The following is a 22,592-nucleotide window of genomic DNA, read 5'->3' as shown; positions in this document are numbered from 1 at the left end:
AAACTACTTTCCACGAGCCTTTACACAATTAGAACATTTTGTTTAGTCTTTTAGTTACTGCTTATGAATATTAGTAGAGGTTTTTAATACAATAAATAACCTGCAGACTTACTCTAGTCTGTGAGGGGGCAGATCTTTTTCTTTCTCTTTGTCACTTTCCTTTGATTCTCTGAATGTATATCTCACTGCAATTACACACACACACACACACACACAAAAACCCCACACTGAAACCACATTCTTATTATTATTACTAAACTCTTCAGGTTTTGTGTTAACCCAACATAAAATAAAAAAAGACTATAAATTAGTTTTGGATTTCATAAACAATTCTCAGAATGATTTGCGGATTAAAAGTATATGTATATATTAAGTATATATGAATAAATACAGATTGCTGTCTTGATGCTGTGCAAATAGTCCTCCTTGATCTCATCAACCAGCAGTTCCAGTGATGTGCTGTGGCGCCTCAGGTTTGGGGAGACCCTTTTCATAATGCTCTCCACCCAAGATTCCTCCAGAGGTGACACATGGTCCAGGTCTATACCATTCTCAATGTAGTAGTTATATCTCTGACAGGACAAAAAAAAGCCAAAAAATAGTTGATAAAATTATCCATCTATATCCAGTGAATCACTCTGTACCTATATCCAACTCAAAGATATGATTCAACATGTGAATATCCCATTTTTAATGGGCGCACACATTTTTCTTTGTGCATGCTTTCTGAATGACCTGCAATATATTCTTAGTATATTACTTGTTTTCATTTATTTAAGGTGCACCACTATGGAAGTTCAAATTAATGTGTTTTTACTTCTTGCATTTACTATACTACCAAATCAAAATGCATTTTTAAGTAAAGGAAATCATACACAGTAAATAAAAAATCCTGCAGTTACCAACTGCAAGCACTTAACCGAGAAAACATGATTACTATATTGTATAAAGATTTCCAAAAAGAACTGCTCAAAACCACAACCGAGATGATATTGAAGTAAACAAGAAAAATTGAAGAAAAAAGTCTTCTTTACAAATTCCCTGTAGGATTTGGTTTACCATTATGTTTCCAGTAAACTTGTTACATGAATGATCTCTAAACCTGCATCCTTTATCTGTGCATTAAAGTCTATGCATGGGTGTCAGTGTAGGGGAAGCTGGGACTACGTCACCATATTGCAAACATTTGGATGGGGATTTTTGTTTCTGTTACAGAATTGTTACACTTCCAGGTCCAACATCTTGTTAATGAGGATATACACAATAAAAAAAGTGACTGAACATGAAGCACACAGTTCAATTTTACCATTTCACAGTCTCTACTTGCTGGTGTTTTGCCATCCTCCTCCTCCTCCTCCTCCTCCTCCTCTTCCTGCCGGCTAAGTCAGAAAATGCAAATAAGAGTAAAAACAGATGCCACTTTATCATATTAAACAGTATTTCCATATATTAAACACATTAAAGCCGCAATACTTTAATCTCAGTTATGGTTTGTAGTAGAAAATTGCCTTTGAAAAAGTTTTCTGATTATACATTATAGTAAGAACATAAAATGTATATTCAATATTAATGCAAAAACCATCCATAAATGTGTGGTGAAGTGGTTAGTCACATCCCTTCCATGCTGCCAAAGCATACAGCACATGTCAAACTCAAAGCCCGGTGTCAGCATGCAGAGCATTTTTTCCATGCTGGACAACCAAACCAGTAATATGGTTTTTTTCAGGCCCACAAAAAAGCAACTTTAATTACTTTACATACTGCTGCAAGCTTAGCATAATTTAGATATCATATATTTCAATTAGAAATAAAGCATCTAAGGTTTTAAAATAATGCAGTGGAGTAAAAGCTGTGCTTTCACTTGCATGCTACGGTCACTGCTGCTAGAAACAGACAGACTGGCTGCTCTCAGCCTTCTGCAAAAGTTAAAAGAAATCTGACATAAAGATCTGTCCATTTAGCAGTTTATTTAACATTTATTTTAGCTGCTTTTTAGTTTGAATTAGTGTATTACTGTGAAAGAAATCACCATTCCCTGGGAGGAGATAATCATGCTTTACTTTATATTTTAAACAGATTGATAGCTGTACTATAACAGACAAATAAGTACTTATAAAGGACCAGAAATAAACAGTGAACTCACCATATAAATTTAACCAGGTTTTTTCTGAGATTCAGGTTTTTTCGATTGATGCTTTTGCGGATTCTGCTGCGACGCTTGGAGGTCCAACGGGTCTGCATCCACATTCTGTCCTCAAACTGACTCTGAGGTCTGCCATGGCTTTGAAAGGCCCTGCTGCCTGCCTCATCATTTAACTCATCTCCTACAGCACAGAAACAGTTCAGGAAGGTAAACTGTAAAGCTACAAAAAAACAACAACCCAAAAACAAAACAAAACTGCTGGCATAAAACCATCCAAAAAAGAGGCAACAACTCAAAACCTAGAGGAATGAACCCACGTTTTGAAGCTGTTTCAGTCCCATCAGGTTTCTGTGTGATTAGAGGAAACAGCGAAAATGAAGGTCTTGCTTCCATCCAGGGCTGCTTTCTGATTACCTGGGCAGTGGAGAGAGGTTATTGGAGTTATCAAAAACTAAACTAAATTAGAAATTGAGATAATTGCTGAGTTAACAGAAATACAAGACTTCAGAAAAATAAAAACAAACTCTAAAAAAATTAAATACACAGCCATATGAAATAAAGTCTCCTCAGGACTGGAAGCAGTCCCTTTAAAAAAAAAAAAGCACACCCCAGAAGCACATTTAACAGCAATAATGTGAAGTAACAGTAAGGGTTTTCTGTATGGCTTTCAGTCTCTCACATTATTGTGGAGTAATTATGGTCCACTCAACTTTTCACAGTTGGTTCTGCTTAGGGTCTGAGACCAGTCATTTATGCACACCTCTTTTTAAAGATCCAACGAAAGCACTTCAGTGGGTTGAGGTTTGAATTTTGAGTGGGCCATTGCAGAGCCTGGATTCTTTTCTTTTTTTTCAGCCGCTCTGTTGGAGGTTTACTGGCGTGCATCAGATCACTGTCCTGTTGTACGACCCAATACCAGCCAAGCTTTAACTGTTAATAATAATGACTTCTGACATTTGACTCCAGAATACTGGAATCTATTATGGTTCAAGGTAAGTCGTCGTCCCCCCCGCCCCCGAAAACAAATAAGACTAAGCTAACCTAAATGAAAGCAGGCATACACATAAATAAGTGAATAAATAAAATAATTAACTTCAATAATTAGCTATTTTAATAATTTGCTATAACAACCAGGTTTAAGCTTTCATTTGTCTTCTTTACACACACAGGCTGGACTTCACGTCCGCAGTGCGCTAACACCGGTTTCCTAACTTTTTTGTTGCGGTCAGTTAGCAGCACAGAAACACAGACGATATTCGAGTTCAGGTATTCTGAACTTACCTGTGCTGGACTCGGTGGCAAAAGTGAGCGACTACCTGTGATAGTTCTTCTTTTCTTCGCTGAACTCATATTTGTGCCAAATTCCCATAAAACCACCGCTAAACTCTTTAACGAAGCTCTGTGCCGTTGCTAGGGCAGTTGCCAAGTGGTTAACGGTGACCTCGCGTAAACACCTGTGGACAACAGGAAGACCCGCGCGCGTGGACGTTTGGGTAGAACAGCAACAAAAATCTAAAGCTTCATATTTAAAATAATTGACGTTTTATTTGCTTTTCTCTGGAGTTTTTGTGTCTGTCGTGAACACTGTTTCTGTGTTTCACGTTATGTCGTGAAAGTCCTCGCGGGTCTGTTAGACTTTAATCTCCCCTGGCAACATCAATGTTTAGGTGAGCGAGTCCTTTCATTGTGTGGCACGTGGTGGGACTGCCCCCTTTCCGATACAGCGCTGGGAAGTGGAAAACAAAGAAACTAAGAGCAATAAGAAAAGCAATAAAAACAAAACCGTGTTTAATAAAGACGCACTTCATATATTCTATATAATATTGTATACTTTCCCATAAACATTTTTTTTAGTTTATGCTCCTCGTAATTATACTTCATAGGTTTCATTTCAGCATTCTTTGAGATATTTCTATCTTATAATAACTGAATATAGAAAAAAAAACATTCCTGCACACTCACTGTGCCTGCATATACCTATTCTTATTTCCTCAATACATTCAAAGAATGAATGATGTTGTAAAATAAAGATACACAAAGATAGATCAAGATGAAGAAATCTGTTATGATCATACACTTATTGAAATTATTTCAAATACACCATGTGTTTATTGGATGATATTTATTTTCCATAAATATTAGTAAAAATAAAAGTCACTTTAAACATCAGCTCAAAAACAACAACCTGAAACTGGTTCTGTGCTCAATAATTAATACAAAACATTAAAATTTTAGTCAAGACAAAGTCTTTACTATCCCACCATCAATGTTTGACAGTCTAATAATAGAGTCACTCTGATATTCTGATGCCTGTTGAAACCAATTTACCAAATACCAACTGAGCTATGAACTATTCAACTGACAACTAAAGCTATTCATAAAGGCTATGAGTGAGTTTTTAAAATAGATTAATGTAGCTGGTCTGAGGTCTTCAGGTTTAAAATGCATATCGTACTTCTCCCTATATCGGTAACTGACATGTAAAATATTTTAAGTATGAGTTTGTGCATTTCAGTGTTTATCAAAGTGTGTAAACATTCTTTGCCCTGTATTGACTCATCTACACATTTCTTTTATTTATTTTATTACCCTCAGTATATTGCATAAAAACTGTAAAAACTATTTACACAAAATTACAAAGGTAGCTTTGGCTCAGATAAAACGTTAAAAATACAGACATTGCTTTGTTTCTGTAGAGAAACGAATATTTTCTAATGCCTAGAAATTATATTATTAACAACCACTGGTTTTTGTTATATTATCCAGAAAACATGTGGAAACAAAAGAACCAGAATGCTCTCAGGTTTATTCTTCAGTAGGACTGTCTGGAAACCAGACTGACTTCTTATATCAGAGATCGCAGCACACAGAAGTATTTCTCTGTTCCACTTCCTACATGGAGTTCCTCAGCTCAGGCAGAGTGAGTTCATACCTTCAGAGAAAAGAAGCATGAAATGTTCATTAGATCGTGTGGATAAAAAAATAAGCATGTACACTCTGGGGGTTTTTTAGGGTCCATGCCCTGCAACCAGATTTGGTCAACCAGTTATTTAAAAAACGTGTTGTTGCTGCAAGTTAAATGAGTTTTCTTGTTACTGGGTGGCTCTATTGCACAAAGTAATAAGAATTCATTTCCACTGAGATGTCAAGGAGGCTCGCAGAGTCACATTCATGAAAAATTGATCTTGTTTCACTGGAATCTGACTTGTGAAAATTGAAAATGGACAAAATGGAAAAGTGCAGATAAAATAACAAATATGGAACTTCACCATGAGTTCAGGTTGGAACCATTATTACGTAACAACCATAGCATAACTGTTTCCAAATCATGTTTAACACTCGTCTTTTAAAAGCACACAAACATTTGCCATCTGAAGAGATCAGCCATCCTGTTTTAACAGGTGCAGTTTATTATTGTTTTTGCTGAAATATGCAAGGCCTTTCCTTGAAAAAGGCATCACCTGGACGGGAGCATAAGTTCCTCTAAAACCTGTTTATACCTTTGAGCAGTGACAGTGACTTTCCAGATGTGTAAGCCCTTAGATTGCAAGTCTTTACTTGTTTTTTAATATATTTGAACATTTTAATAACCTGTTGCCAAAAAAAAATAGTTTCTTTTCAGTTTCACTTACTTTTCTAGCCCTTTGTTGCCCTCTCCCAACTTTTCTGGACCATGTTACAGCTATGAAATTTGAAATAAGGTAATACTTTCTTGAAAGTTTCTCAGTTTAAACATTTCATATGTTTAAATTCTATATTCTATTATGGGTTTATATATATTTGCAAATCATTTTGAATTCTATTTTTATTTATGTTTTACACATTTTCCTCACATTTTTGGAATTGTGATTGTTCTCTGTAATCTGATCAATACTGTAGATGAAATAGTGATTCTCGTGAACTGTGGATGGATGGATTGGTGGATGTCATGTGTTTGCACAAGTTTATCTGTACTTCAGCTAAATGAGCTAAAACACAGGAACACAGAAACATTTGTCTTCTTATACCTCACAATTGTGTAATTGGTACAAAAACAATGTGAGACTTCCATAAAAGCAGCAAGGAAGTTCCAGGAAGTTATATAGAAAAAAGGGAACCAGTTAAAAGGTGCCCAGCAACAAAGGTGCAGGCAGATTTTATTACTGCTGGACAAAGCCGCTGTAGCTGTTTCCATTATTTGTGCTAAGTCAATGAGCTGCAGGCTGGAGCTTCATTTACCACCAGATAAGACAGAGGAATAGAAAACCATCAATCTTATCTAACTCCCAGCAAGAAAGTCAATATGTGAATTTTCCTCAAACTGTTCCTTTAATTAAGCTGGTCAGGGAGGATTTTCTTTACAAACTGATGACCGCAAGACAATAAAAGAAGGAAGTATTGATACTTAAAGTCAGCACATTCACATTCAGTGTCACATAAATCTAATCGTAATAAGAGAAAACTGGGCCCCTTACCACGCTGTGACGCCTTTGACTAGATCCATTTCTGATAAATCTATTATTACCTGCAAAAAGAAGCAAAACTGCCATTAATTGTCTGGAACAAGCTGCAAAAGTGTGATAGTGAAAGCAGCTTGGATTTCAATTTATGCCACATATGAAGAAAATAAAATAAATATTTAAACCACAATGAAGAAAAGTAGGAAAATGAGAGGTCTTATATTTGTCTGAAGAATGAGTAGACACATAAAACAGTTTAGCTGAGTTAGAGAGTTTTAAGCTTTTAAGGCTTTGAAGCTTGTGACAGGAAAAAAAATACACAATTTACCAGGAGCAGCATGAGTGTTATTAGCACAAAAAAATATTGCTTATTTTTGTTGCAATTGTTATGATAGCAGTACTGGTTATTTAAAAATATTCAAAAAAAATATTTTTCAAGTTATATTTTCATGAACCATGCAATATATGTTTAGGATTTTTTTTTAATAAAAAGCAAATGTCAGCATAAATATGTAAAAGAAAAATGTACATGTATAAATATTGTTCCATATATAGTTTTATATTTTTTAAATATATTTTAAGACATCAATACCAAATGAGTAGTTCAGCTTCAAAATTAGCTTAACATACCGAACCTATGTCCTTTCTCTCTCGAGAGACCAAAATGCTGTTGTTTTTCACAGACACATCCAACTTCCTAGCTTGTGCTTCTTGAAGTAACACATCAAACTCAAACCTGTGATGAAAGCAGGTAAACGAAAAGAAAGTGACACCATCTCAGTGTCTGCTTTAAAGATACACAAACTACAAAGTATAAAAATATAAATTATTCCTTTACAACAAACAAACAAATAGAAAATGGTGAATGAGCGTATTAGACTTACTTTTCATTGAAGACGGGATTGATCATCCTCTTCTTGACATGCGTCTTCTTACGATGCTTCCAGGTTTGGTCGGGGAGGAGATACAGGCGGACATAAGAGTCTGTGCCGTTCTCACTGCAGGGCAATAAGTTCCTGTGTGGGAGAGGCCACGGTATTTAGGAGAACTGTTTCTCTAGATTTTAATTAAAGCCTTTTAATAACTTAAATAGTAATGAGGACAGATTTTTGTGACATACCTGCATCTGATAATAAAGACTATAAGCTTATGTTTCAGGGTTGCGTAGCGTACATTTAGCTCAATCTCTCCAAATGAACCCTGATGATTCCTAATGGCTCTAAAAAGAAAAAAATTGCAAAGGTCAGTTTTATTTTTATACTTTTTTAAAAATGCAGCATCCAGCTCAGTTCAGGATATCTTTGGAAAGGTTAGAAGTTAACATTAAAGGACACACAGAGAAAAAAAGTCTCACTCTGGAAAGAAGAATTCATCTGAGGGGTCAAAATTGGATGAAGTGATGGAATTCTGTGACAGCAGGCTGTGAGAGGTGAACCGGCGCACATTCGCTGATGATTTCCTTTTCCTAGATGCCTGGAAGGAGCCACGGCCTTGAGCTAAATAACCTTGATTTGGTGAAGCTACCTCTTGGTTCGGAGTAGAGGGACCAGGGGTATTGTTGGAGGAAACTGTGTGAGAGGAGGATGGAGCATCGGAGGGACTGGAGACTGAGGTATTCCCTGCTTGTCTGGCCTGTTGCTGTTTGACTTCTGAAGGAGGATTGATGAAAGTCTTGGGTGGAGGCTCTTCCAAATTAAGAATCTGTGTGAGATAGAAGACATGAGCAATGCTACTTATGACGGAGGTGAATAAAACAATGAGGAAACCAACAGAGAACATTTGCTTTGTACAGGAAGACAGATGGGTGTGTGTATGCTTGCCCACCCTGAGCGTGGCCTTCAGTTTGATCTGGCTCTTTACTCCAGAGTGCTCTAACAGGAAGTACTCGTCTAGAGTCAGGTCTAAGGTGTTGAGGAGGCGACTGAGGGGCAAGTTGAGAACACCGAGTGGATTCTTCTTCTCAGGCTCTTTGACCTGAACCACATGAACAAAAAACATATTTAAAAAAACACAAATTACATTAACCTCATGAAGAGATCAGATAGACTGAAAGAGGTCTGGTTTCAGAATATGCTTCAGAATCATTCGTGTCAAATGTAGTAAAAGTTTCATTCTGAGTCAAAATTGGAAAATTAAATGTGGTTGGGAACATGATAAATATAGCACTATATATATATTTTTTTATTAGCAGCAGTGATTATAATCAAGTTTTTATATACAATACTTTCCAAATGGTTGTTTTTGACAGCAATTTGTTCTGGGATAAATAACAAACCTGAACAAAGAGCTGCTGCGTGTTGACGTCACGCACAAAGAAGGTGAAGCCCTCCTCCCACACCGGGTCTTTGGAAGCATACACAACCTGGAGAATAGTAATTCAAGTTATTCACTGCAAAAAGATGACACAGTTACTGTGCTATGCATTTGTAACTGCAGTATTTTTTCAACGGACTTTATAATAGTTTCACTGATCTAGAGTCAAAATGCTTCCAAATAAAATGCAGTCAAAATGTATTTATTTTGGCTCACTAAACCTAAAAATGTTGCTTAAAACTGTTGGTAGGTACGTGACACACGTTCTTATTTGAAACCAGAAATGACAAAAATTGATTTTAAGACTTGAATCTTGCCAAAAATGCAGGTAGGTGCTCATTTTCAGATGGCCTCTCGTCCCAAACTATTCTTCAGTTTTATTGAATTTAGGCTTTTATGAACTAGATAAATAAGAAATGCAAGAAATGGTCTAAAATCTGTAAATATCATACAAGTGATCTTTTTCATTCATAACAAGTTGTAACTTAATGAAAAAAGGTGAAGCATTACCATTTAAAGCAAGTGCCCATACAGCTATAATAACAGCTTTAATGATCATATTTGATATCATAGGGGAAGGTTATGTGTTTTTATGGTAAAGTGAGAGCAATACCTTGCTTTTCTGAACATTGCTGTCAATGGAAAATTCAACAAAGCTGTTGGGAAAGGCTGCTCTCTTTGTGATCTGAAAACAAAGCAAAACAATGATGTGGTCAGAACATCAGTAGAGCTCTATTCCAATTCCAATACGGTCAAGTGGATCTGTTTCTTTCAGTCAGTGTCAATATTAAAAACATAAAACCTGCCTTGTAATTGTAAACCTCTGCCAACCAGGTTAGGTAGCAGTTTACATCTGTTCCATAATTTTTTCCTGTTTTTTGTGTGAATTTTGTCATAATTATGTGACGAATTCTGTGTGCTTTGTGAGGTCTCTGTGAGCTTTTTCCTATAACCGGGTGAATATTTTGGATTTTTATATTGACTTTAAAGGTGTTTTGAAGAACTAGTTTATCTGGTTGTTTATACTCATATTTTAAATGTAGTTGATTTTGCAGAAAAGAGTCAAAACAGAGGTTCAAATTTTTGGTAACAGTTGTTTAGACCAAGATCAAGTCCAATGTAATTAAATGGAATTTCACTGAATTTTATTTGAAATTACTGTGTAATTATATTTACCCAAAAATCCTTAAAGGTAGGCACAAAAGGGAGGTAACAAGTCAGCTTTTTACAGGAAACAAAGAACTAATTATACTGTAAGTAAATGTAATTACTGCATAACCAATTGTAAGCACTGTTTAATTTCATAATCATTTTATAGAAGCGATCTTACATCATAAATATCCTGTACTTTTGGGAGCTGTACTATGGAGTGGATTAATCTGGCTTTTTTTTTTTTTTTTAAATTGTGTTTAATATTCATGTTGCTGTGTTCCTGTGGAACCACACAACACCATAACACACCTGAGACCCTAAAAAAAATATTTACAGTGTAAAACAGGAAATATTGTTTTCTACAAAATTGCAGAGACATTATGAAGTACTTAAAAGTACTTACAGTCTAATTTGTATCCCATTTCCTGTAAAACACCCATAATTTAGGCACTACTCAAAATTCTTACAAGATTATTATGTGATTGTTTCTTCTTTCCTCCAAATTACCTGAAATTATGCAACACTTAAAGTCACTCATTCACTGCCTAAAATGGCATATGCTTCATTTAAAATCACTTGAAGACCATGTAAATTTACTGACATTATAATTATTTCTTTGTTTCCAGTAAAAACCAGACTTGCTAGCCTCGTATTCAGTTGTCCTACCCTTTAAGCAGTTGTAGCTAAATATAATTACATTGTAATTTAAAATATTTTTTTGCTATAATATCATGAAGTTGCGATGTTGTGACAGCCATTCTTGTGAACATGATAGACATATCTCACAAAAAAAGGGGTCAGACGTGAGGTCACAGTGACAGAGGAATGCGAACACTCAGGATGAAGTTGCATTAGGAGAATGGTTCATAGTGTCTCTATGGATTTGTTAATGTCATTTATCAAATGTATGTATGAGTTTGAGTGGGATTATATAAAAATATAATTGCAACTACTTTACTATTTCATACTTCACCTGGATTCTCTGGTAGCATTCTTATGACGCTTTCATGAAAATATTATTTGGCTTGTACAAAACCAAAATCAGGAGTCTTCTAACAGTAAAGTGGAACATTCTTTATTCAACTCTGTAATAAACCACACCAACTAAGACGAGGAAGAAGAAAAACATTTATGCTGAGAATCATTACTGAAGCAGAAAAAATACTAATGGCCAACCTCTGTCTTTGCACTTCCAAATAATGATGCATAAAGATAAGAAATTAAGTTTTCAGTTTACTTTTATCCTGCATTTTCATATTATAACCAGCAGAGGACAGTACTAATGAAATTAGGAAACCTTGAATTGAGAAAAGAGTAAAAGAGTTTTGTTATTTAAAAAAAAAAAAAAAAAATCCTTAATAATTCTACCAGTTGGCTTTTAATTAGCTAAAATAGCAAATGAATGGAATTTATATCAATTATGAAATCTGTGAAAGTAGAACCTTAATTTAAAAAAAAAAATGACTGTTTCCTCCATGTTCTAAGTTTCCTTCCTGCATGTTTCTTAAGGCTGGGAAATTTAATCTGAACATGTCTCGGTTCAAGGAGTTAGATGAAGAGCAGCTGGCAATAACACAGGCATATACAATTACAGGCATGCACCAGACAAACTGGAAAGACCACCTCTGAACACGCACAGGCACATCTAGAACACCTACAGAAAGCAGATGACCTGACTGATATGGCTTTTTGGCATCAATATCCAAAAGCACTATCAGCTGCAGGACAATGAAATGAAGTAAATAAAAGTAAAACAAAGCTTTTCTTTTAATATGCTCATCTATTATTGTAAAAGAAAACATACTCTCACTGGCAAACTCAATAAGCTTTGGGCTCCCAATAACCCCCCAAAATCACGGATATTTTTATAAACATGTTTAGGATAGAAAGATATAAGGGTCCTCAACGTGATCAAAACAAGTGATAGTGGAGGACTTGCTTTGCCGTCTCTATTATTAGAGCTAATATTGCACATTTGATCCAAATATCTGTATAAATTTGGCATTAAAACAAATTGCAACAAGAAAAACAAGGACACAGCGTGATGCATTAATGCTAAAAAAGCTGTCGTCTTACCTGCGCTTCTTTTGAGTTCTTCCTGAGCCTCTGGTGGTCTGAGTTCTAAGCAGGACAAAAATACAGCTGAGCACATTTGCATGACAACAACAAGAACAATACTACTTAACAACAGAAGGTGCTTACAGGTAGATCTGTGGCATTGTCCAGATACACCGCAAGTATAGCACAGGCAAAGTTGTCGTTGGACTGGAAGAAAATGTTGTGAGAGGAAAGAAATGTGATTTCCACAGCAGCTGGACACTGACACACATACAGCTGCTGCTTTTAGTTCAAAGTGAAATATACAAATTCGAATATTATGTTGAAGAAATAGTGGGCTGCTGTACCTCCTGCAGTAGGCTAGTGTCAGTCTGAAGGGAAAACCACTGGAGCTTAAGATGAACTTCACCGTGTGGTACATCCTCCAAAGGAAACCACTGCAAGAGTAAGAGGATGTTTGAAAGGCTTTAGTACAAATAGAAAACCAGGGAAAATGGTACCACATGCATTTTATATGAAACAGTGCACTGTGGTACAGAAATGTTGTGTTATGAAGATTAATCTATTGAATATTGAATATTGATCTGTTGATTAGTATTCAAATATCTCAGTGAATGCAGAAAAAAGATCTGCCACAAAGCAAGAAAGCACGAGACAAAGCTAATCAAAAGGTATTGGCTGAAGCACATGCTTATTACGCCAACCCTTTAACAGAAGATCTTTTAGCATGCAACTCATGTACATAGGGCTCGAAGCAAAGAGTAAAACAAAACATAGCAAACAAACAAACAAACAAACAAAAAACAAAACAAAGCAAAGCAAAGCAAAAACTTTCCACCTGAGATGAGTAACTACAATAAATTAAATTTCATTAAAATAATCAAAGCAAAACAACCAAGAGTTTCAGTATTATTATTTTTCCTCTTTTCACTCTTGATTTATATATTTTTCTAATACTCTATTTTTAAACATGTCTTTAAACAAGGAAAATGAACTACACCTTTTTAAATCACTGTCATAACTATTCCACAAGTTAACTCCTCTAACAGAAACACATCTCTGCTTTACGTTTGTCCTTATCTTGTTTTTTTTAAGAAATCTGTTCCCCTTACGTCATATTGACTCTCTCTGACTTTAAACAGCTTTAAACAGTTATTTTGTGCTTTATACATTATCTGTGCCATTTTATATTCAATTAAATCATAAAATTTCAGGGCATTCAGATTAATAAAAAAATGTTAGTTGGTTCTATATAGTTCGATTGATTTATAATTCTTATAGCTCTTTTTTGTAACTCGAAAATAGGAAGAGTATTTGTTTTATATGCATTACCCCATATCTCTAGACAATAAGTCATATATGGAAGCAACAGAGAACAATAAAGTGTGTATAATGATTTCTTGTTCAGGACATGCTTTGTTTTGTAGAGAATAGCAATGACTTTTGAAATTTTTGCTTTCACGTGGTTTATATGAGACTTCCAGCTCAGCTTATCATCAATTATCACTCCAAGAAATTTATTTTCGTACACTCTTTCAATTTCAATTCCATTAACCCTGATTTTAGATACATTTTTCATTTGTCAGCTTATTCAGGGTAAAAGATCTCACCTGATCCATTTGTTTCTCACTCTTCACTTCTCCCAAATCGAGGTTATAGCTAAAGCAGACAGCCAATGTAAAATACAAACCACACTGTTAATGTCAATATTAGTTAGATTTTTTATAAGCTCTTCATAGGTAAGAATCTACTGATGCCAGGAACTTTGAGAAGGGCTTTTCTTAGAAATTTACTGAGGCATAACTGACTCTGCACGAGGACTGCGACCTGCATGATGAGATAAGGAAAAGCCAAGAAAAACATCATGATAACTCAAAACTGTATGACATACCTTCCAAGGAAATCATCTTTATCTACATCTTCATCATACAGCCCCACTTCTAGCTCTTGGCCAGGGGCCTCATGGACAACAAACTGCACAGATAAAGAAAGCGAGGACGTTTTTAAAAGCACTAAGACGACAAGGTTACATGCAGAAAATGGAATATTAGATACTGATACTGTACAACAATACAATGAAACAAGTAAAACCGAAGATGAGTGACACACCCAGCATTACTGGGTATGAAATACAGTCATGTGTTTGAATTTTGTGTGGGGGAATTTGTGTTAGCCTACCTCATACACTTCATCCCATCTTGGATGTAGATTCTTTTTCACGGTCTTGCTTTTGAAGTGTATGTTGCCCACTCTGAGTGTGGCATAGGGGTCTGATTTGCCTTTTACTAAACCCATCACGTATGTGTCCATGGCCAGCAGGTCCCTGGCTTCCAGCAAGTGGACCCTCACCACCCCCTATGAGAAAAAAACACAAGATTCATATAAATGATAGTGTCTTTGTATAAGTAACAAGTAAAGGTAAAAATAGGTTTAAAGAGCAAATAGTTAACATATTTTTTTTGTTATCGTAAAATGCACTGTGCTTATAAAAAAAATCCAAGTAGCTGCCAGTTATAAGGTGAAGCTAAATGTGTGAATTGGAAATGTGATGGTACATACACGAGGAAGTGGAAACCTCATTTGGTCCATTTTGACCTGGTCTATGAGGGGAATACACATGCGGTTGGGCAACACTATAAAAGAAGCAATGATGTTCATGATGGTCTCCTCTGACAGTAAACTGTAAAGCGAAAGATGGAGTGAGACAAGCAAACATCAAAAATTCTGGATGAATCGGTAATAATAGGATTATTTTTAAAGATTCTCTGACCTAAAGGCAGGGCTGCTCAAAAGGTTTGTCATGCCAGTCCAGTTTATTTTTAATGTCTGAAAAAAAGAGCGCTTTAGATAATATTAAACACACAACTACACTTCTCACAACTCCACACTGAGAAAATCTGTGGCCACTTACAGGGCGGCGAATGAAGAAAAAAGTGACTCCTCCCACCAGCGGTGTTTGACCAATAAGAGGCTCTAAAATAACTCTCATCATCCCCTGGAGCTGGAAGATTCAGGGAAAGTTTTACAAGAATAGTAAACATGTGATACAGATTATGGAGAGAAAACAGGAAAATGAGATTCTCACTTTAACGCCTTTCACACCAGCTGTCATTGCTGAGTTCATGTCAGCACGAATGTCCACATCACCGTCATAACTGCAGAGTAAACTGAGCTGGTCAGACATAAATGATGGCAAGGGAAAACATCCTGCACACGACTTGGAATTTAAAGTAAAAAAAAAATGTGTTTGACTGACCTTATGTTCATGTCCAGAATCACTTCCCTATGTTCCACTTCATGTGTGTATGCTCTTATTCCAGTGATCTTGAGAGGCTGAAAATAAAGAAGCATTTAAAGAAAACCATTCAGCCACAACACATCATCTCCAACACATTTCCAATGAATAAATGTCACTGGATATTAGGCTGGATTTCCAGCAGAACAAATACAAACTCGATTTAAAAACAGCTGGGGCGCCGTGCAAAATGTAAATAAAAGCAAAATGCAATGATTTGCAAATCCCACAGACCTATAATTTATTCACAGTAGAACTGAGAAAATGGACCATTTTAAGACCAGAACTTTCACCAACTAAAAACATCAGAAGCAGAAAGAAGAGTGGTAAACATGACTGCATCCTAACTTTTCTGAGACGTGTTTTTGCTATCACATTCAAAATGAGCTAACATTTTTCTTTAAATGATGTATTTTCTCAGTTGAAATATTTGACATATTTTGTGTTCTGTTGTGAATGAAATACAGATTTATGAGATTTGCATTGCATTCTGTTTTTATTTCCATTACAGTCGCCCTGTAATGTGTAGGGAGATGAGGACCCAAGTGCAGACTGAACACGAGTCACTGATTAGATCGTTGACAGATTTCAGAAAAGAAGCAAAGTATAAGGTACCACAGTATAACTGAAAAGTTGCTGAAAAACAACAAACTTGGAAACATACTAGGGCTATGGAACACTGAGAAAGGTGAACAGAAGTGCTGACAAGGGGAGACAGAAACTATATATATATGTATATATATATACACACAGTGGAACGAAGCACGCTACAAGCAACCAACTCACAAAATAAAGCAGGAAAAGCAAAACTTAACAGGGAAAACACACAAATGAACTCAATGCAGGAGACTCAACGCAACAGGAAGTGACATTGAGGGAAGAACTAAACTCTAAAGCAACTGGGAACTAGGAACAAAACAAAATACACAGAACACGGAATAAATGAAGTAAATGTAAACACTAAATAAGCCAAGAATTAAATTAATAATTAAAATAAACAAAACTTCAAAGTGCAAAAAGCTCAAAATGCTGGGTAACAGCCACAGGACCATGACAGACCCAGTACTTTTTCAGAACTGCACAAATCAAAGACACTCACAATGCGCCCAAAGTGGATTTTGGTAAAAGTAAATGTTTTCAGTGAAGGACTGGAGAACCTGATGGACTGCTGGATGTTTTCTCTAAGTAGCTTCTCCATGTACGTCCCAAAAAAAGGCCACGCCTGCTTCAACACCTGACAACACATGACCAAAAAAACATGTGAACACTTGATTCAGAATAGCAAACTGAAATTTACTCACAACGTTAACTGAGATTAACACTAAAAGGCTTAATGTATCAAATGCTTTGTTTAGCTTTCTAAAATTACAACTTATTTGTAAAATGTTTTTGTTAGTAATTATTTAATATAGTTTGCACTTCCTGCAGTCTCCATGTTGCTTTCAGCTAATTTATCTCTGACTTTGACCTTCTGTCTTCATTACTATGCATCAAGGTGTAGGTTTTGTATACTCTAGATCACCAGGGCCTTAACTGCACCTGCACATATGGTAATCAGGTCCATCCGTTTTTGGACAAAGACCCTTTTGTTCATCTGTTCACAACGGATTTTAATCATACAACAAAACATGATTGAAGTGCAGTCAGGGGTTTAACAAAAGAACTTCTTTAGCAATTACAGTTTTTATACATAATGAGCCATTTTCAGGCACTCAAAAGTAGTTTTCCAAATTAACATGGTTTTAAATATAAAACCTGTTTTTAATGCCTGATGATAACATGTTGCCATCAGTGATGTCTGAGGTGTAGAAACTATGGACATCACCTGCTGTGTTTCAATGGAAATTGCAAATAATAAGAGTGACAGTGGTTGCTCTCTGAAGAGTAAAACATTGTGATATCGTGCCTTTTGTGTGTGATATAAAGTTGTTATACAATGATGAATAACATTCCAAAGCCAAATTTGAGAGGAACCATGAAAAGGAGGAATAATGTCTGTATTAATAAATGACACATGTCAGTATTTAGATGGAAGAGTAGGGTCTGTATCTGGTTTTGACCACTGTTTTTGATCTCTGTCACAGTTCTGCAGAAAAGCATTGCCACCACTGATCTGAAATGTTTAAGAAATACAGCAGGGAATCTATCAGGGCCTGGTATCTTGTCATCAGGCATTTGAAGTAAAGTACAGTGTAAAGTACAGAGTCTAAGAAATCTGTATCTACTTTAGACAAACGAGGTAAGTTCGTGTTATAGAGGAATAACTGAATATCTTCTGGATTGTGTTAATTTCAGCAGAATAGAAATGACAGTAATAACAATAAGATAAGATAAGATAAGATAAGATAAGATAAGATAAGATAAGATAAGATAAGATAAGATAACCTTTATTAGTGAATGAGGAGGGAGAGAGTCACAATACAGTCTTACAGTCTTGTTATCTAAGGGAGAATTGTTATTCCCGTCAGCTTTTGCCTTGAGCATCCAGCTGGTGCCGGGGGGGGGGGGGGGGGGGGGGGGGGGGGGGGGGCATGAGATGAAGATGGTAGCTGTTTTGGTTAGTGCGAACAAACTGCATCATGTCGGCCAGCCTTGTGGGATTTTGAACAGCTGTAGCCGCTTCTTGTTCTTCGATAAGCCAGGTCCGAGCCAGCTCCAATCAGCCAGAACTCTGTTATCATGGTTCCGAATTGGTAGATGTCATTCAATGTCATCCATCGAGAGTGTCGCCAGACACCCGATGCAACCGACCATCGAGTATCCAGCAGCAAACGTCTCTGCAGGACAATCAGGCTCTCCCAAGCCCAGGAGTTGTCAGTTTCGTTAAGGGACCAGTTGATCAAATCCATAATTCTTCTTTAGGTTTTTAGAGAACAAGTCTGGGAGACTCTCTTAGGGTTAGAGAAAAGACATGAGAAGCCAAGCAGGAAAGATAAGGGAGAGGGAGAGGGAGAAGGAGAAAGTGCGACCGCCTCCGTCAAGAGCCAAGAGAAAAAGGTATATAAAAGGTATATAAAGGTATATAAAGTATATAAAGTATATGGCAGCACAGTGGCACAGTGGCTAGCACTGTTGCTGCCCAGCAAGAATATGGATAGACTATAAAAGGTATTATTAATTTCCTGTAGTGCATATTGCCCAGCTGAATGTCTGACTGTGAGTGATTTTCCTTTGTTACGCTGGAGTTGATTTGCTAGGAATTTGCTTGATTTATTGTTTTCTTTGAAATTGTTATTTCTAGGTTGTAGAAATTCAGTTTTCTGACATAAAATATTCTGTAATTCTCCCCATGTTTGTTGGCTTGGGTTTGTTATGTGTCTGTCCGTTAGTTTTATAACCTTTCCCTCAATATCACATTCCAATTTTTGTTCCTGGTTTTTCTTCTATAAGGAGCTTGCTTTTTCTGTTTAACAAAGTAAAAAAGGAGTTGTACAAAGAAAATCATTTGTTTCTATAAACTCTTTCTTTTTGTGTCAGTTATGTTCATGAATAGGGACCTGGGTACAATTAAAATCTATAACATAATGAAGTTGTTTCCTGTATGAGGAGAACTTTTGTTTTGTCACGTATTCCTGAACTGTTATTCTTTCTGCCTGAAAACAAATACCACATACATTCCAAAAAACAAGTTGCTGCTTGTTTGTGTCGCTGCATTCAGCATGCTGTGCTGGGTTGAGCACTGGTAACTGACTTGGCCATTGAACAATATCCATTATTGCCCTGTGAAACTCTTACACTATACTTTGGGTCATTGTCCATTTGATTTTTTGCTCTGTGAATGATAGATCTACCTCTTTAAGAGTGTTCTTGGCCTGGTTAGATGCAGTGAAGTTTTTCTTAACCATGGAAACAATTCTGTTATCATGCACTTTAGTTGTCTTCTGTGGTCTTTCTTTGCTTTTGGTGTTGCTGAGCTGGCTAGGGCATTGAATCTTTGTACAAATATACCAGATTGTTAATTTGGCTGCAGGTTTGTGCTCTTTCTGTCTCTCTCTTTCTCTGAAAGGTTTTTTTTTGTTTGTTTTGTTTTGTTTTGTTTAGTCTCATAAAGTCCTCCTTCACATGCATCAGCATGTTTTAGGAACTCCCATAAGTTCATTAGGTGATCATAAACTCTGATCAGTAATCTGGCAGGAATGATTCCTGGGAATTGTGGATGGAAGGACGGATGACAGACACCTCATCACTGCACAAGCTCATCTGCAAGGTGAGCTGAAAATACTATACTTTTAAAAACCTTTAAAGTAAAGCTGGAAGTCAGCACTTCTATCATATATTGACTGTTTGATTTCAAATCCACTGTTGTAAAATACAGATGAAAAATTATTTTTAAAAAAGAAGAGAAGAGAAGAGAAGAGAAGAGAAGAGAAGAGAAGAGAAGAGAAGAGAGCTTTATTAGTCCCACACATAGGAAATTTGTTGTGTCACAGCAGAAAGTGGAGAGTGCAAGTTACAGTAGTAATACTCATCATTGTCCAAGATTTAATGGACCTAAGTGTAGCTGATTCAATATTTACAGACTAACTGATGTATTGGATACCAGATTTTATGATATTTGATGTGGGCTTATTTGGACATATCTTCAGTGCCAATTAAATCACCAATTAACTGAACATGCATGTAACAGGGTGAGCTGTAAACGCCACATAGAACGACAGAAGGTTCAAACCAGGAGTCATGGCACTACCACTTCACAACCCCCAAATATGGGGCAAGTAAGGCAGCTCTGACTCTCATTACATGCAGCACAGTACATTTTAAAAATAAGTGGTGCCAAGTTCTGGTTAGGTCTAACTAGATTGTTGAATAAAATGATCAACAATGACTCCATTTTTTCCTTCTTGACTGATTTTTAACATGCCATAATTTTGCATTTGTATCAAACTATCAGATTTTGCTTTAATTCTTTAAAAATCATTATTTGGTGCATGTTGTTAGGTTCCATATGGCATAAGCAGCAGATCCACTGTTGGAATGGTTGCAGTGTGCCTACATGTTCTCTCTCCAACATTTTCCGTCTTTCTTCCAATGTTTGTGTCAAAATAAAGATGACAATCGTCATAAATTAGCCTAAAAATGCATGAAAAGAACAAAACATTACAAATATGGGCGGGATTCTACTTGATCTTAATGAGGTCACCTCAAGGTATCCATCCACCCTACAGTCCATATTCAAACCTTTTATGGTTGTAAAGCTGAAACAGTTGATTGTTATAAATACTTGAGACTCTGGCTGGATGATAAAGAGACTTTTTCTATTAAAAAAATGAAAAAAGATGAAGATCTGGTTTTTATATACAATTTTTTTACCTCATTCATAAGCTGCAAGATCATTGCACAACCCACAATTTTGTCTCCACTTGATTATGGTGATATTGTTTTATGAGTGCATCTATATCCACCTTAAGGTCTCTAATGGGAGTTTTTCCTTCCCACTGTTGCCAAAGTGCTTGCTCATAGGGGGTCATGATGTCTGTATGTATTATTGTAGGGTCTAATTAACAATATAAAGCACCTTGAGGTGACTGTTGTGATATGACGCTGTATAAATAAAATTGAATTGAATTAATTTGAATTAAGTTCTGCGTATCACAGTGCATAATGTGAACATTTTAAATTGTTGTATTTGTGCATCTGCAACTACTCTTGCACCTGTTTTTAGTCTTGGTATCTTTATTGAAAAAGAGATTTCAATCTCAACGAGAGAACCTGTTTAAAAAAAGGACTTAATAGATAATATCACTCTTAACATGTGAAAAATGTTTGAATACTGTACCTTGTTGAGCCAGTGAACCTTCTCTACGTCAGAGAATTGCACCTTTGGGGGAAAAGCATTAAAGTTAGAAGTTGACGTGTCACAGTGTCATGCATGTTAGTGTGATGATTAAAAACCTTCCTCAGAAGTTTAGGTTGTAACAGAAAAACAGAACATACCCAGGATGCCATCGGTAAGGCACTTCTCAGCTCGGTTTTGATCGCGCGTTTTTCATTGTCCACTAACTCGATGGCTGATGTGATCCGGGCGACTTTCCATTGGCGATTTTTCTTCCAGTAGGTGAGCATAAACACGCACAGCAACACCCAGCTGATGTTGATGCCCAGATAGCCTAACAGATACACAGGGTAGCAGATGAACACCGCTCTCCCGCAGTACATCACGAACTCTATTATTACGTGGTTAACAGTCGAGGAGCTCAGCCTGTCCGTGCACTGGATGCTTTCGGCCGTTTTTTGTGCCATCGGGTCAGACACCGTCTGAGGACCTGGTTCAGAAAACGCACTTACGCTACACAGAATTTTTTTCGCCCACTGATCATACAGTATTTCATTTCATTTTCATTTGAAAAGTAGACAAACCAGTCCTCCACACTTACCTCCCGCTCATAGTAGTCCTAAAACCTTCGCGTTTTGACGTTCTCCGTGTTTTTTTTTTTTTTTTGTTTGTTTTTTAAACAAAGATAAATATGCAGGATAAAATGACGGAAATAAATCCAAACCTGGAACTTAGATTTTCACGCTGTATGCCTATTCTGCACCGGGAGGTGCTGTGTAAGTCAGTGCCAAAACACCCCACACCATGTTGTTGATGTTGTAACTACACAGTAACGTCATCAGGGCACGAGCGCACAATCACAGGCACGTTGTTGCACTTTCGATTCCTTACTAGCACCTACTGTGTCAGTAGTGCGCTTCAAGTCAGGACTTTCCACGCACACGGAGATGTGGTTATAAGGTGTCGGTTCTCTTTGGATCTCAAAATTTCTCAGTGATGAAGTTTAACAAATCCAGATACAGATCCTCTCTTACTGGCTGCACTGAACCCGACTTTAATGTGCTCGTTTAAGTCCCAAACAGACAGCATTTCTCTCCATGGACAAGAAAAAAAGTAACGGAAAAATAGCAAATGACGTAATTAACAACAAGCAAACATCATATATATTTTTTGTTACCAATTCTCATCTTTCTTTTATCATTATTCCAATTCATATTTTCATTAATATCTTTATTTAGCTTCATTTGATTTTTTTGTTGTCTTTTTCTCGGTATTATCATTACCATCAGTAGTGGTACAAATAGTACTGGCGGTGGTATTATTACTTATATTGTTATTATTACCAATATTTTTAATATTATTACTGTTATTATTATTATTTAATGATGACTCACCTAACCACATAATGTAGATCCCCAT

The 22,592-nt window shown here is 36.3% G+C and overlaps 2 protein-coding genes across 2 annotated transcripts in view; both read right to left on the bottom strand.

Moving 5' to 3' along the window:
- Positions 1 to 2,247, bottom strand: part of dnah7 (dynein, axonemal, heavy chain 7) — a 72,923-nt gene extending 70,676 nt beyond the window's left edge. The window contains exons 1-4 of the mRNA XM_063500301.1: positions 2,144 to 2,247; positions 1,307 to 1,379; positions 392 to 572; positions 113 to 185 (exon numbers count right to left, since the gene is read on the bottom strand). Of these exons, the coding sequence (XP_063356371.1) occupies positions 113 to 185; positions 392 to 572; positions 1,307 to 1,379; positions 2,144 to 2,247 (431 nt within the window). The remainder of the gene's footprint in view (positions 1 to 112; positions 186 to 391; positions 573 to 1,306; positions 1,380 to 2,143) is intronic.
- Positions 2,248 to 5,035: 2,788 nt separating this feature from the next.
- On the bottom strand, positions 5,036 to 22,592 carry LOC134646408 (extended synaptotagmin-3-like). The gene is made up of 24 exons (XM_063500298.1): positions 22,568 to 22,592; positions 21,335 to 21,663; positions 21,177 to 21,218; positions 16,500 to 16,634; positions 15,362 to 15,438; positions 15,191 to 15,260; positions 15,017 to 15,106; positions 14,876 to 14,931; positions 14,665 to 14,785; positions 14,284 to 14,460; positions 13,997 to 14,079; positions 13,716 to 13,764; positions 12,453 to 12,542; positions 12,250 to 12,312; positions 12,124 to 12,168; positions 9,509 to 9,580; positions 8,858 to 8,944; positions 8,407 to 8,556; positions 7,937 to 8,283; positions 7,703 to 7,801; positions 7,467 to 7,598; positions 7,213 to 7,318; positions 6,598 to 6,647; positions 5,036 to 5,075 (listed from the first exon to the last, which is right to left on the bottom strand). The coding sequence occupies exons 1-24, from the start codon at positions 22,590 to 22,592 to the stop codon at positions 5,036 to 5,038; spliced, it is 2,535 nt and encodes an 844-aa protein (XP_063356368.1).

This window comes from Pelmatolapia mariae, linkage group LG16_19 (assembly GCF_036321145.2).
Source record: "Pelmatolapia mariae isolate MD_Pm_ZW linkage group LG16_19, Pm_UMD_F_2, whole genome shotgun sequence".
Classification (NCBI taxonomy): Eukaryota; Metazoa; Chordata; class Actinopteri; order Cichliformes; family Cichlidae; genus Pelmatolapia; species Pelmatolapia mariae.
Note: the sequence above shows the minus strand (reverse complement) of the source record. Positions and strands in the feature narration are given on the sequence as shown.

Coding starts and splice junctions, on each gene's coding strand:
- LOC134646408 (XM_063500298.1), bottom strand. CDS start 22,592: ATGGGGATCTACATTATGTGGTTAG. Junction 15,439..16,499: donor AAATCCACTTTGGGCGCATT/GTGAGTGTCTTT, acceptor CTTTATTTTCAG/CCTCTCAAGATCACTGGAAT. Junction 5,076..6,597: donor GTCAAAGGCGTCACAGCGTG/GTAAGGGGCCCA, acceptor TTTTCTCTGAAG/GTATGAACTCACTCTGCCTG.